Here is a 14883-nt window from a genome sequence, read left to right as displayed (position 1 = left end):
ACAAGGAGGAGAGAAGGGAACTAGTGAGAATGATGGAGACCAACAACATACCGCTCAACACTAAGAACCTACTCTTTCCGAGACCAGATCTGAAGCTGCAAATCTTCGAACTAATCCACGATCTAATGACCATGGTTGGATTATGTAGAATAGTGAAGTTAGAGGGGGCCACAGTTAGATGGGCTCTTCATCTACCAAATTGGCAATATAGTGGAGTAAGGGAGGGTCACAGTCAGACGGGCTCGACATCTAAACACTAAAAAGTCACCAAACCTGCAGAGTGGGATAGTGGAGTAAGGGGAGGCCATGATAAGACGGGCCTGGCACCTAAACACTAAACCCACAAAGATGACATCTACCAATCCAGAAACGAGACGCATATATGTGCGCATATATGCTGTCTTCACATATAAACTACCACACAATACATATTTTATTAAATAAAGGGATGAACATCCAACTAAACCTACTCCACGGCCTGAGGCCGCCAATGGAAAGATATTCTAAAAACAGGAAGAAGCCTCGACTCTCCTATGTCTTGTCTGCGATATCACTTCTGTGGAAGCAGACGCTAAAGTACCATGTAGTAGTAGTAGTAGAATCATTATTTGCTTGATAACGATACCTGTATGTGTATTGAAATGTAGCATGTTAATAAAATTCAGAAGTAGTATCCGTGTAAGTGTGTTAATTTTTAGTGAAATCTATTTCTATATGTCTTATAAGGATTATGATTATGAATTAATAAAAAATTTCAGTAATTTAAGACAGATCTGCCATCATCTACAATTACAAGTAACAAAAAGATGGCCAACAGATGAAACAGTTAAAACTAGGGTCATTAGGTAAGTATTGATACGTTTTATTTTAATCTAATGGAAAGTGTTATGTAAAAGGGCTAATTTGTTTTCCTAAAATGACTGGAAACTTATAATACACATAGTGATTGTACCATACCAAGTATTCTAGCTAGTAACCTACTATTATTACAACTAAAATGCCCCACAAGGATTGTAGAAGTTTACAGATAGGTTGAGAGTTGGTTCCAAATGGAAAATGAAATTAAATCTTTAAAATGCCTATGTCCTGAAACTTGTATTTCATTGTTGATTTCAGTGGTTTTATTTTTTTACGACTATTATGTCCAGCTATACTAAACCCCAAGTCGTTCAACCTTGTTGCAGGTTAGTTTATCTTGTTTTATGTTTTCGTAGTTCATCTTCTCTGACTGTATTATTACTGTTGATTTTTCTGATGTTACCTCAAAAAACCACTTAAAATCAGGTGGGTGTTCCCCATTGACTTCTTAATCAGTTACTCACCAGGAAAATCATAGAAATCATTTTGATTGATCGATAGTTCAGAGAAGAAAAATTGTGGTACCCAAGATACATGTAGATCTATCTGGGGATAGAAATCAAGACAATCAAGTATTATGAATGTATCTGTCAATGAATCATGGAAATTAACAGTTGATGTTAAGATTTTAGTTGAGGTAGGCTATTGTCACATTCTGTATAAGTTTAATTTATTTATACTATAAGGTAACATTCACCACTATATCTGATTGTTAAGCAACAAGACACTTTACTGATGTGTGTGGTTACATCAGGAAACATTGACTGTAATAATAGTTAGAGAAGTAAAAAAATATCACATATGGCTGTGCCGTTTCATAGTGATAACCATTAACTTAGTGATAAGCGATTTTCATCCTTGTTATGATGTTGTATTCATCTTTTTTGTTATGCTTTTTTGTTTATAGAAAATCCTTCTGAGATGTCTGGTAGAACATTAAAATTGGTAGCTAAAGTTATACAGAATTTAGCTAATTTGGTGGATACGGGAACTAAGGTAAAGTTATATATTGATAACAATAAGAAGGGTTGATCATGATGTAAAGAAGTTATTTCAAATATACTAGCCAGCTATTTCTAGGAATTTTTTTTCTTGCATTAAACTGACCACTGGATTAATACAAGGGCTGGTTAATAGCTATGAGCCTGAAAAGGATAGATCAAATGGGTTGAAACAAACTTTTGCCACCAACAAGTACAATCATTACATGAATCATAGACACAAGAACTGCAACTGAGGACTGAAAGGGCTAACTCAACACAGATACATGTCAACATGGTCTTCACTTTAGGGGATGGGGGATTGGATGGCCGAATGGTTAACACGTTGTATGTGACAAGGAATAGGGTCGCCTGTCCAACCTCTTGTTTCCTCCCACTGCTAAAGATCCCTATGCGCACGCATATTATTGAAATAAAATTGAACCATGTGTTAGTCCTGAAATGACCTAGTTTGTGTGGAGTGGACGTTAAACCCTCTTTCTCTCACTCTCACTCTTTAGGGGATAATGTGCCTTACTTTTCCACAGTAAAGAAGATGGCTGCGTAATTTAAGCGTGTCATTTTCTTAGTAATGATGACATCATGTCAGCTCTGAATGACATTTTCAGGATGACTGAAGAAAATTTCTTCCTGATTGGCATCCCGGCTTGCAACATTGTTGGCAAAAGAAAAAAAAATAGAAACCATCGACTTTGTACAGGTCTTTCACAGATAGGCTTTGAACTTTTTGACCAACCCTCGTACTAATTTTATTGTCCCCCGCCTTTCGAAGAAAGCAGGGGACTATTAAAATGGGTCTGTCTGTCTGTCTGTCCGTCTGTCTGTCTGTCTGTCTGTCTGTCCGTCCGTCTGTCTGTCTGTCTGTCTGTCCGTCCGTCCGTCCGTCCGTCCGTCCGTCCGTCCGTCCGTCTGTCTGTCCGTCACACTTTTTGGGACACAATAACTCTCTTCCTAATTGAGCTAGAATGTTCAAACTTGGTGTATGTGTTTATTAGGTCAATGCCTTGATGGAGTTCGAAGATGAGCATTTTCCGCTTAGGGTAAGCAGAGATAAGCAATTTGATTGGTTGATGCTTTGGGACACGATAACTCTCTTCCTAATTGGGCTAGAATGTTCAGACTTGGTGTATGTGTTGATTAGGTCAATGCCTTGATGGAGTTCGAAGATGAGCATTTTCCGCTTAGGGTAAGCAGAGATAAGCAATTTGATTGGTTGATGCTTTGGGACACGATAACTTTTAATTGAGCTAGAATGTTCAAACTTGGTGTATGTGTTTATTAGGTCAATGCCTTGATGGAGTTCGAAGATGAGCATTTTCCGCTTAGGGTAAGCAGAGATAAGCAATTTGATTGGTTGATACTTTGGGGCACGATAACTCTCTTCCTAATTGAGCTAGAATGTTCAAACTTGGTGTATGTGTTGATTAGGTCAATGCCTTGATGGAGTTCGAAGATGAGCATTTTCCGCTTAGGGTAAGCAGAGATAAGCAATTTGATTGGTTGATGCTTTGGGACACGATAACTTTAGTTCTAATTAAGTGAGATTGATGAAACTTGGTGTATAGTTTCATTACAGTAACACCTTGACTAAGTTTGATAATGAGCATTTTCTGCTCAGGGTAAGCAGAGCGATACGCAATTTGATTGGTCGATACTTTGGAAGTAAAGATATACTGTTTGATTGTTCAATACTTTGTAAAAGATAATTTGTGATAAATTTATATGTGTCCTCTAATTATTTTCCTATTTCGGCGGGGGACATCAGCCTCACTGTTGGCTTGTTATTCATCAAGTGCCATGGCCAGGGAGGGCATGAATGACTTAATCGACCCATGCCATCCGCTGTTAGTGATCGTTATTCGTCTTGCAAAACTTTTTTTTTTTAACGGTTTCTTCTGGTCGTCTTACTATTCACAAACTACAATATTATGAAAGTTGAATGGCTAAAAAGTCAGTCCAAAGACATGATATGAATTGAAAATCCTGCAACATTTAACCAGCCAGCACCACCTATAAGTGTTCAGTTAAATATCTTTTTAATCTGATTGAATCCAAGCCGGAATATCTAAAGTTTAAATAATTAATCTGAACAATGCAGATGACAATCGGCGGCTTTATAAGCAGATGACATGTGTTTTGACATCAAATAAAAGCTTAATATTCCTGAAATATTGCTTGTTCTGTATATTCATCAAAAAAAAATAAATAAATAAAAACCTCCCTCCCACATTTTTTGGTAAAAAAAAGGACATCACCAACTATTTCTTTTTTAAGTGGCCTTAGTTCAAGATTTAATTAATTGATATTATCTTATTTGTAACTTGCTTTAGATCAGTGATATATCTATGCATTGAACATTTCTTAAACGTAACAGCACAGTTGGGAAAATAAAGATAAAGTCCTTGTTGAAGATAAATATGCTGGAAACTCATGACTGTTGCCTAATGAACAATAGTTTTATGCTATATTATCTGAAATAATATGTCTCGTTTAGCTCTAACTGTTCACTTTTAAATGTTTGTTATGCTCTTTTATAGGAAGTATTTATGGAAGTGGTTAAACCATTTATAAAGAAGAATCGTGATAAAATGATCATGTATTTAGATGAACTATCTGTAAGTATAACTTTCTATCCAAATCCTTTAACTGTTTTGTATTTCAAAAGCTGTCTAGTTCTCAGACGTGTTTGGGGTGTTAATTATATTTTTTAATTTGTTTTATTTTAGAATATTCAATCAGTTCATCCTGTAAAACAAGAAAATATACCAGTTGACCTTGCTCGGGATCTAGCTACTGTACATCAAATGGCAGCAACACATTTACAAGATTTACGTAAATTATCTGAAACACAGGTAAGTTTAGAGATAAGTATGGATATACCAGTGGGGCTGCTCAATTGTCAGTCGAGTCATGACAGTTCCAAATAGATGGAATTGCATTAGGGAATCAGTCTGATAATAGATGTTATGTGAATAGTATATATAGTAATCAACTGTTGCAGTCATGATGACGGGTGGAAATAACTATTCAAATGATGTATGTTATGTCGTCCGGAGTTGTTCTATTTACTCAATTCAATTCCAGAATTTCAGTCAAGTATTCCATATACATTATGCAATGTTTTGATGATTGGTTTTCCAAGCCAATTCCGATTAGTAATGATTACAGTTCTGTGTCTGAAATGAAAGATTTAAGTGTTACAAATGTGGATGATTGTAAAGATTACCTTTCAAATGTGTATTTGATATGAAATATTAGATCAGTGACAAGTACATTGTAGTCAATGTTAAATTAAATTAACTTGCAATTTAAGTTAAAAAATGTTTCCATTGGTCTTGAAAGTTTCATTGTCTCAACAAGAATCATATTCTTTTCCTTTTATTATTAACATATATTAACATATGAATTTTATTTATATTTCAGCCTTGTTTAAGGAAACTAGTAGCAGTAACAGATATGTTAACGGACCATAAATCAAAATATATAGAAAAAAATTCTTGATTACTATTAGTTCACTGGTCACATATGATGATATACAACTTAGTGAATGTGAGAAATATAGAAAGTGCTGTGAACCTGACAGCAGTGTGTGTTAAAGTCAACCAGGTTATGAACAAGGGTAAATGCTTCTACAATTTTTCAATAAATACATTCCAGGCAGTGTGTGGCTGTGTCCTGTCAGAAAAATGTATTTTCTCTTGTTAAGATCAAGAATATGAAGAAAAGGGATGTGCGGTTACATTTTGAAAATCTTAGTTTGCCAATAAAGGTTTTATATTTGCCTTTATTAAAGGTAACAAATACAAGGAAACTAGATATAATACTACTTTATAGAATGTTTTTTATTATATATTAATAGAATACCGCACATTTTCATTCCCCGCTTTAGTGATACAAGATTATACTTTTAAAAAGTTCATGCATAGCTGACGTACATATAGACAAATTATGTTGTCTATCAAGACATATGTTGTGGATCCCCAGTCATATAGTTTCAGTTGTGCACTGTTGCATTTTAGAATCAAAATAACATCTGCTCTAAACAATTTATATTGGGATTATCCAGTTTTTAAAAAAAAATAGTGATGTTGATAATACTTTCAGCAGTTGTCACAAACAGTTGTAATGATGCACAGCAACTTTTACTATAGTAATAAATAATATAAAACACACACCGAGACGCAATGATAACACACCACTATATTGATTAGAAGTGCTGGCGAGACAGTCGGCTGTAATGTGATTTTAGACATGATTGTAGGCTGGACATTTACCGACACCATAAATAATCAACAACCTACGGAGACCATAACAACTCTTTATAGTAAAATGTAAGGATGTAAGGCACACGGGATAAAAATCAAAGGTCAGTGTGAATGTCCACCTCTAGCAGCCACATGTCGTTGCCACATGAAGGAGATAAGTCGCTGAATGGCTGCTTGTGGGATCATTTTATTGCAATGCTGCTCCAGTTGACAGAATTTGCGGTCGGCACATAAAGATTAAATATCAAAGTCGGTAACGGTGTGGGGTCAGAATTGGTCAAGCACTCCAGTAGATCCTGTAGATATGGCCGATTAATGTGCATGTTTTGTCAAGGCAATGTTGCCATCTATGTCTTGGCCGATATCTAGTGGACCCAGCTGGTCTCAGGATGGTAGCCTGTGTTCGTCTGTTATTCTCACATGTTATTGTGATCTGCTGTTGTTACATTCACAATTGCAAAATTAAAGTGTATCTCTCAAACAAAATTTAAAATTATCCATAAAAGTGATGCGTTTTCATTGTATCTCAGTGTATCTGTAAATGTCAATAAAACAACTCAATCAGTATTATCAAATTTTTACACAAATAGTTTGATTAGTGGATATGTTAAATAGAAGAAATAATGCCGCTGGAACTATCTGTTGCTTATTAAGTTGTGATAGATATTATTAGTGCTAAACAAATACCCAAGAAATATGTTAATTTGAGTTTCGACTCTTAAAATGTAAGAAGTACATAGATATCTGTGATATGAATGTTTTTTAAGTTTTAGATACTAGTACAGTATGTTGTTAAGTTTTATAAGGGTCTGTAGATTATACCAGAAGGATTGCATTTTGTTCTAATGTATGCAGCATCAAATTTATCGTGGGGCAAACAAGCAAACACAATAGGGGCTGAAATGTTTCCCCAAGGGTCTTAAAGATACAAATTAACGTGTAGTAAGAATTTATTGAATATAAAAATGGTACATTGTGCAATTTGGTCCATGTAAGCTGGACATTGCTTCATGATTGCGTTCTTAATAGAATTTTTGCCAGAAGTGAAGGTTTTTAGGGGATCAGCACAGTGGGACTACTGCTTCTTTCTGTGACATTCTACCTATTATAATTAATGCAGTAATATGCAATGAAAATCAGTGTCCTTAAAATGAACTCTCACGAGTTTCTTGTGTCATATGAATCAGTATAAAACTTAAATCTTATTATTGTTAATAGCGACATCGCATTGTATTTCTGCAATGATACTTTACTGTGAGAACTATATTTTGTACAAGGTGAAGATGTCTAGACTATCCAATAGTTGTTCAGTTTTTGTGACTGAAATCTTAACAACTAAGTTTCAAGTGTTTTTTTGTCAATAATGATATTTTGTATCAATACTGGGTCATTATGCTATAATAATAAATACCTATAATTGGCCTGACTTGACAAAACATACAAAAGTTCCCACCCCCCACTCATGTTTAATACATCAAAGGTATTTAAATGTGAGATTGCAATGCAGAGGAATCAGAGCTATATAACTTCTCTACAATACAGGGGTGCTTTTACCTTCTTTTCAACAGATTTTTTCATGCTAAATTGATTATACAGTACCTATTTTTGTTGGTCAGTCTAGATGACAGAGATACATGTAAGGTGTCTTGTACAATGACACAAGTGTGGGGATCAAGCATGTAACTTAGCTTGCTAACTGCTGTGTGTGTGCAAATTTGTACATAAACCTAATACCCACTTGTATCAATATGAATATGATTATTTATTTACGAAAGGAATACTATAAAATACAGATCAAAAACTACAGACACAATCTAAAATACGACCTGACCATTTAAACAGGTATATCCTATTGATCAAAACTAAGTAGTTTGTATAATTTTAGTCTTTGTTATTTTTTCTATGGTGGATATAATTCACAATCCTTATTTTCATGATTTTTTTTTTACATTTGCATTTGTATATAATAATCATAAACATCTTGTCAATCACTTCATTTATAATTATTGTAACATATATGAAATTATTTTTCAACCAATTTTAATTCAAACATTTTTGTACTAAAATAAACATGCCTTTATTTTAAACTGTTCAGTATGAGGATTAGAGAGTCTTTATGATAAATTAGTTAAGACCCACACAATTTTTATATTATGATTTTGTGGGAAAATCATTCAATTTCTAAAGCCTACCTCACACAAAGCAATTTTATTGTCAGCTTGAATTCCAACAGAATATTGTAATATGTGCGATGGGCATTATGGAGTATATTGAACAGTAGTTGTTACTCAGTTTTAGAAGCACTTTTCCTCAAACAGTCACCTATACCATAAAAGTACAACAAAAGTATTAAAGCAGTTGTTTGTCTGATGTAAAGAGTTTTGGAACGTGGGTGAGACCTCAGCCATATATGCCAGTCATATAGATTGGAGTGTTTTAAACTGTTATTTATACATAACATAGGGGAAAATCCTTTCCAGATAAATGTACAGTCAAATTTTACTGTCAATATATTTTACTACATATATGTATAGTTCTTGGATCATTTCTTCATCATTTATATTTATATAGATTTCTGTCATCATTGCTTCATGATTTCATTTCTTTGTGCATATCTCTTCCAATCATATAATAGTAACTTGTTAAAGGACCAAACACTGGACAGTTTTATTTTTATGCGACTACACATATAATATATCTTAAGCCAGTCTGTCAACAATTGGCTTTTTAACACAATAGAGGCTACTTTTTTTAATGGATTGTTTTCAAATTTGGTGTGAATTTTTTAGGGTCATAAGAGGATGAACCTATTCGATAATCGGTATTTCTTAACCTTCTGTTGTTAACCCCACTCTTTTTCTGAAAAACTTGTAAATGTGGTAGAGGGAACAGTTTTTAACAGATTTATTTTAATTTAAGGCTTCCTTTTGTTTTTTGAGACATAGCTGCTGTATGGGTGTAATTCCACACTTTGGGTGGCTATCTTTATATAGATCATTCATAAATTTTACATACAAATTATCAGGAAAATCAAATCATAGTTTGCATTTATAATTGATTTATTTTTGTTAGAGCCTTTTGATTGAGACCCAGTTATCCCACCTTTATCTTTAATGTAACTAATTTGTAGGGACCTTCAATTATCCCACCTTCATGTATAATGAATGATATTTACTATTTGTAAGATCCTTTATTATCCCACCTTAAAATATAATGCAAGATATTTATATTGTCTGTAAGACCTTCAGTTATCCCACCTTAATGTATAATACAAGATATTTATATTGTTATCCCACTTTAAATCTACAAGCCTTATGAAACATGTATGACAGTCTATCTATACAATATATTGAATCTAGTCATATAAACGGTATTTTATGACACTTAACTAAATCTGTATTTAATGTGCCACATGTCAAATACTGCATCTTGGATATCCCACTATATCCCACTGTCAAGAGACAGAGGAGCTAGGATCAGTTTAGAATTACCAACCCGTATGACATGTACAGTTTCCCCTGAATGTCAGAATTTAAGAAAACAAAAATGTTACTTTTTGCATGAAAGGTAAATCTAGTTGAAAGATCAATTTTGTTCTTGAGAGATAATGATTAAGTAAATTCATTCATATTAGAATATGAGAGGATATTTTTGGTAAGTAATCTAATGCTTTATAAACTGTGTTTTTATCATTATCATCTCACAATGCTAATGATGATCTAAGACATAATCAGACATAGATATGAAAATGTCAATTAGGTATGCCAATATGTATTTGTATATTGTGTGGTATATATGAAGATAGGTAATGATTAAAACATATACATTTTTGTAAGTAAAATATATATAAATATCATTATGATGTCTTGAATTATTATTTTATATACATGTAAAGCATATCATTTTACGTTATACTCCTACCTATTATTATATACATGTAACTTAATTGTTATATAGATGCATGTTAATTATAAAATGTTAAATTGTTTATTATTTATTGTTTTGCCATGGAGCAACTATGTAATGATAAAGGAGTAAGTTTTTGTATAATGAACTTCATGTCGATTTTTAGCCATTATGTGCTTAATTATCTTCCATTTCTTTGTCAAAATATTTGTTTTCAAAGAGAATTTTTAAAAGCTTTAACTTGTTTCTTAAGAGAAATAAATTAAGAAAGAATGTAAAATAGAACTTTTATCCGGATTTTTTTCTTTATTGAATCTAACTTATTTCTTAGAAATAATAAGTGACAGTAGTTTTCCACTTAATTTGCTTTGAACTAAACCCGGATGTTATCCTATAAACATACAGATTTTGGCTGCACCATGGCTAGAACGTTATAATTTTATACCCCGTCAGACCGGGGTGGCGCCCTTACTGGGCTGTTACGGCGACGGAAAATGGCCTCAGAGCGCGTCATGATCGCCAAAAGCGTGTCATGATCGCCAAAAGCGTGGTAAAAGCATGGTGGTAACGTGAGAAATCGTGCTGTGGTCTCCATGGTCGCCAATGATAGCTGAGTCACAGCGTTTGTTTTGAGCATGTTCAAATGTTGGGACATTTTCTCGCGTTGTGTTTGCGCTTGCCGATGACCTTGTGCATTTTCTGGTCGCCGTACGGTCGCAGCAGCGCAGTAAGGACGCCAACCCGGTCTGACGGGGGCATTAGTCGTGAATGGAAATGACAAACACTAATTAGTCGGCTCAACTACAATGGAAAGATTGCGTTACACAGCGATTCCATAAAAATCGGGCAAATTTAACATGTATGGTAGTGAAACAGCAACGGAAAAATCTCTGAAGGCGGAAAAGAGCTGATAGACAATAAACAGGAGTATGAACTAAACAAAGCCATAAACGAAAAACTTGTGTCTCATGAAAATCCATTATCTGATCTAGAAAATGCTACTGCAAATCTTGGATCAGGACCGTATAGAAGAACGGGTGACAAAACCAGAGAGTACAATAAAAAGAAAAGACCAACAATGTCCAAATACGAAAATCCAGGTATCATGTTACATATTAGTGAAAAGCACGTTCATTTCTCTTTGTAAATATGTAAATAGTTTTCTGGTACAATCGTATTTTCATAATTCAAATCCAATAAACATCACACTATTAAAGGGGTATACAAGTAAAAATACTGGTCTAAATACGAAATTCCAGATACCATGTTACGTAATTATCAATGATTGCTCTTTTCAAATATGCAAATAATTTTCGGGCACATTCATATTTGCTTAACTTTACAAAATAAGATTAAAAGTTGAAGTGAAGGAAGGGTGGGCGGTGGGACTAAACTAAACTTAAATAAAGATACGGGGCTTAATCAAAAATTCTCTATGTCCATACTAAAAAATGTAATAGTCATTCCTCTCTTTAAATATATTATTTATTTGTTCGGCACAATGCTCATATATTGTTGGGGTATTTTTTAAATGGATCAAAGTTAATTAGGCTGTACATAATTATTTCCTGGCACATTCATGATTACGCACTGTCGTCTAGATAGTTTCTTATAGTGTGCCAGCTTGATTTACTGTTATCGTGCGTTGAATATCCTTATAGTGTGCCAGGTTTCCGTATATGTAAATAAGTCACGTGATATCCTACATTTGCATATGGAAGTTGATGCTGTGCGAAAGATGCTTTGTAGAACGCGTGAAGGACAAATGGGATGTGGCAGAGCGCAAAAGTAAAATGTAATGAGAGAAATGTAAAATGTAGACACGTCAATAAAAGCATTTTCACACAAAACATTTGTCATTTAACACTTAACATTTGACGTTTTACATTTAACTCTTGCCTTAGAGGTATATTTTGACTTTATCCTTATCTGTATTGGGACTTTGTACATTGTACTTTTTACATGGAAACGACATTGTCGCAGAGCATTTAATATTGGCAGCGATACCCTCCCATACACTCAAAGCCTTTAAAAACGCAATGCCTAATTCGTGAAATATTTCTGGTAAACGTTTTCTTGGGCTTTCCTATCTTATGGCACATAAGTGAAACTTGTGTTGGGTCTCTATTTGTGGAGTTCTGGGTTTGAACCCAATATCAGTTCTCAGTAATGAACTTTGTTCGTGCAAACGCAACACTTTCACGATTTTAAGCAGTCCCATGCCACACGTTTTGCACGTGCATTCCCTGCACTCTGGCCCTTTAAATGCAGATCAAAATTTCAACATTCATTACTCCGTAAAAATGTCACGCCTTACACAAGAAAACAGGAACATAGCTATTGGCATGCTGGATCAGGGGATTTCACAGGTAGCCGTCGCCAGACATTTTAATGTCCACCCATCGACCATTGCTCGCCTCGGACAACGCTTCCACGCCACTTGAAGAGTTGCCGATTGACCTCGACCTGGAGCGCCACCTGTAACAACCGCTGCTCAGTATCGCCACATCCGACTACAGCATCTGCGCAACAGGTTCCAGTCAGCTACTGCCAGGGGAACTGTTGGAACACGGCAACGTCAGATCTGCCCTCAAACAGTCCGAAGGCGCCTGGCAGCTTTTGGGTTACGCCGCCGTCGACCTTACCAAGGGCCGCAAATCAGGGGTATCTGCACAGCACACCATGGCGAAATGCCATCTTTTCGGATGTTGAGTCAGCAATGGAAGCAACACCGGACGAAGGATGGCGTCAACATAATGTTGAGCGTTGAGATTGAGACGCATCCTTCGTCCGGTGTTGCTTCCATTGCTGACTCAACATGGCGTCCGTCGATAGATGGTTTTCCAGCATGACAACGCCCGACCCCACACTACCAGGTTGACAAGAGACTTTCTGAACAATCATCATGTCCGTGTTATGGATTGGCCCGCTATGTCTCCCGACATAAACCCGATCGAACACCTTTGGGATGAACTTGAACGACGGGTTTGAACTCAAGCCGTGCCACCCCGAATTGTTGCAGAGTTGGCACAGGCACTCCAAAATCATTGGCAAACAATCCCACAGCGTGTAGTGAGACATCTGTGCCAAGCATGCCAAGGCGACTTGAATTCAGGCATGTGTAAGAGCTCAGGGTGAACATACCCGATATTGACTTCAGCTGACCCCTGCTTTGTTTCATGGTTCTCTGACGTTTCGGTTTTGTGCATTTGTAGTGAATTCTTTCATGAAATTATCCACAGGTGCTTGTTATCTCGATTTTGTCAATTGGCATGTACATTTGTTAAAAGTTGTTGCAGTAAATAAACTTTGAATTTGGCATTGCGTTTTAATGGCTTTGAGTGTACAAGATAATCTCGAGACGAAAATGGCTAAAAGGTAGCCGGTTCGTATTCTCTGAAGATACGACCCGCGATAACGTAAAACTACTGGAATCAGCAACTGCTAACCCAAGCGTAAAATCTGCTTGATTTTCAAACGGGAAAATATATACGTAGTTGGCCACAACAGTTTAAAGTTCAGACTCACGAAACGTAAGAACATCAACGAGGAACTGTCGAAGGTAAATGACCACTAATTAAAATTAAATGTCAGCCTTAATATCTGCCGTCATACGAATATGTGCTCAAAACAAATAATTACTGTAGTAATAATTTACTGTACATCTTCTCTGACGCTGTTAACATGTATTATTGTCACTGAACAGCATGGTAGCGGCAAGACTAATGGTAACCCCAGTCAATACCGGTATCGATACATCATAGGAATAGACGCGAATGCGCATGGATGAATGTAAAAAAAAGTCCCTGCTTGATAAGACGGGAAACCCCACGTCGAAACGTCGCTGAAATAAATCCTTCAAGTAACTTGTGGTAGGTGTGGTATTCCACGCCCAATATGCCATCTCTCCCAACTAAGCTAGATTAGCTCAAAAGTGTACAACATGAAAACCGTACAGCAGTGTACTGTGCATCTTCAGGTATTACAAAAAAGACTCTTGACAGCCATTTCTAGTGGCGGGGTACCCCTGGCAGCTGTGTAATTGCCAGACATTTGTATTGGGGTAGTCACCCTGACAAAGAGTTATCTGGCTGGGGTACCCCACCACTGAAAAAGTCGGGTCATTGTCATTCTTATGCTCAGCATTTTGCAAGAAGTTTCGTGCGATAAGTAAATGGGCTTATCTGGCCTAAAGATACATTATGTAAGATTTAAATAAAGAGGTTACCATTCTTGCTATAATAGCTCAAAAATAGGTAATGTAGAATGAAAATATTGAAAATTTCATTCAAATTACTTCATTTTGAGCCAAGTTATCACTGTTTGTAGTTTTGACAAGATGTGTGCATTGTGTTAACAGGGCACTGGTATATTCGAGACTTAGTCTCGCTTTCCCATTTTTAAATTAAATTTTTAAATGGCGAACCGTTCTAATCTAGTTAAAATCTCAAGTATCCGATACATTAAATTCATGTCGTTTGAATTTATGAATTAGACATGAATTATTTTCTCCTGTTTGTGACCAAACTAGACAGGTGGTGGCGCTTTTGAATGTTGGGGGTGTGCCTATTGAATTGATCTTTCAGCGCTACAGACATCGTCTTGAATGCACGTGAACTTAGCTGATTTGTCTACACGTGTTTGTTTACTATGATGGGCGACGGACAATCAACAGATAACATCGGCGAAACACTGAATTGGTTTTATCCCAATTACAAGATCTGAAAGAAGACAGAAAAGCAGTTGTTGATGATTTGGAAAATAAAATCGATGAGAAACTGGATAGTTTTAAGGATGAAGTAAGAGGTAATTCCTTAGCTGTTCAGTCAGAGGTTAAAAAACTTAAACTTGAT

At 35.6% G+C, this 14883-nt stretch overlaps 1 protein-coding gene across 1 annotated transcript in view; it reads left to right on the top strand.

Annotated features, from left to right (window-relative positions):
- Window positions 1-10315, top strand: part of LOC126819207 (ras GTPase-activating protein 1) — a 68616-nt gene extending 58301 nt beyond the window's left edge. The window contains exons 19-24 of the mRNA XM_050547114.1: window positions 759-845; window positions 1117-1184; window positions 1766-1854; window positions 4397-4474; window positions 4586-4711; window positions 5283-10315. Of these exons, the coding sequence (XP_050403071.1) occupies window positions 759-845; window positions 1117-1184; window positions 1766-1854; window positions 4397-4474; window positions 4586-4711; window positions 5283-5360 (526 nt within the window). The 3' untranslated portion in view covers window positions 5361-10315. The remainder of the gene's footprint in view (window positions 1-758; window positions 846-1116; window positions 1185-1765; window positions 1855-4396; window positions 4475-4585; window positions 4712-5282) is intronic.
- Window positions 10316-14883: the final 4568 nt, after the last annotated feature.

The sequence above is a fragment of the Patella vulgata genome, chromosome 4 (assembly GCF_932274485.2).
Source record: "Patella vulgata chromosome 4, xgPatVulg1.2, whole genome shotgun sequence".
Classification (NCBI taxonomy): Eukaryota; Metazoa; Mollusca; class Gastropoda; family Patellidae; genus Patella; species Patella vulgata.
The sequence above is the reverse complement of the archived record's forward strand: the minus strand, read 5'-3'. Positions and strand labels throughout refer to the sequence as shown.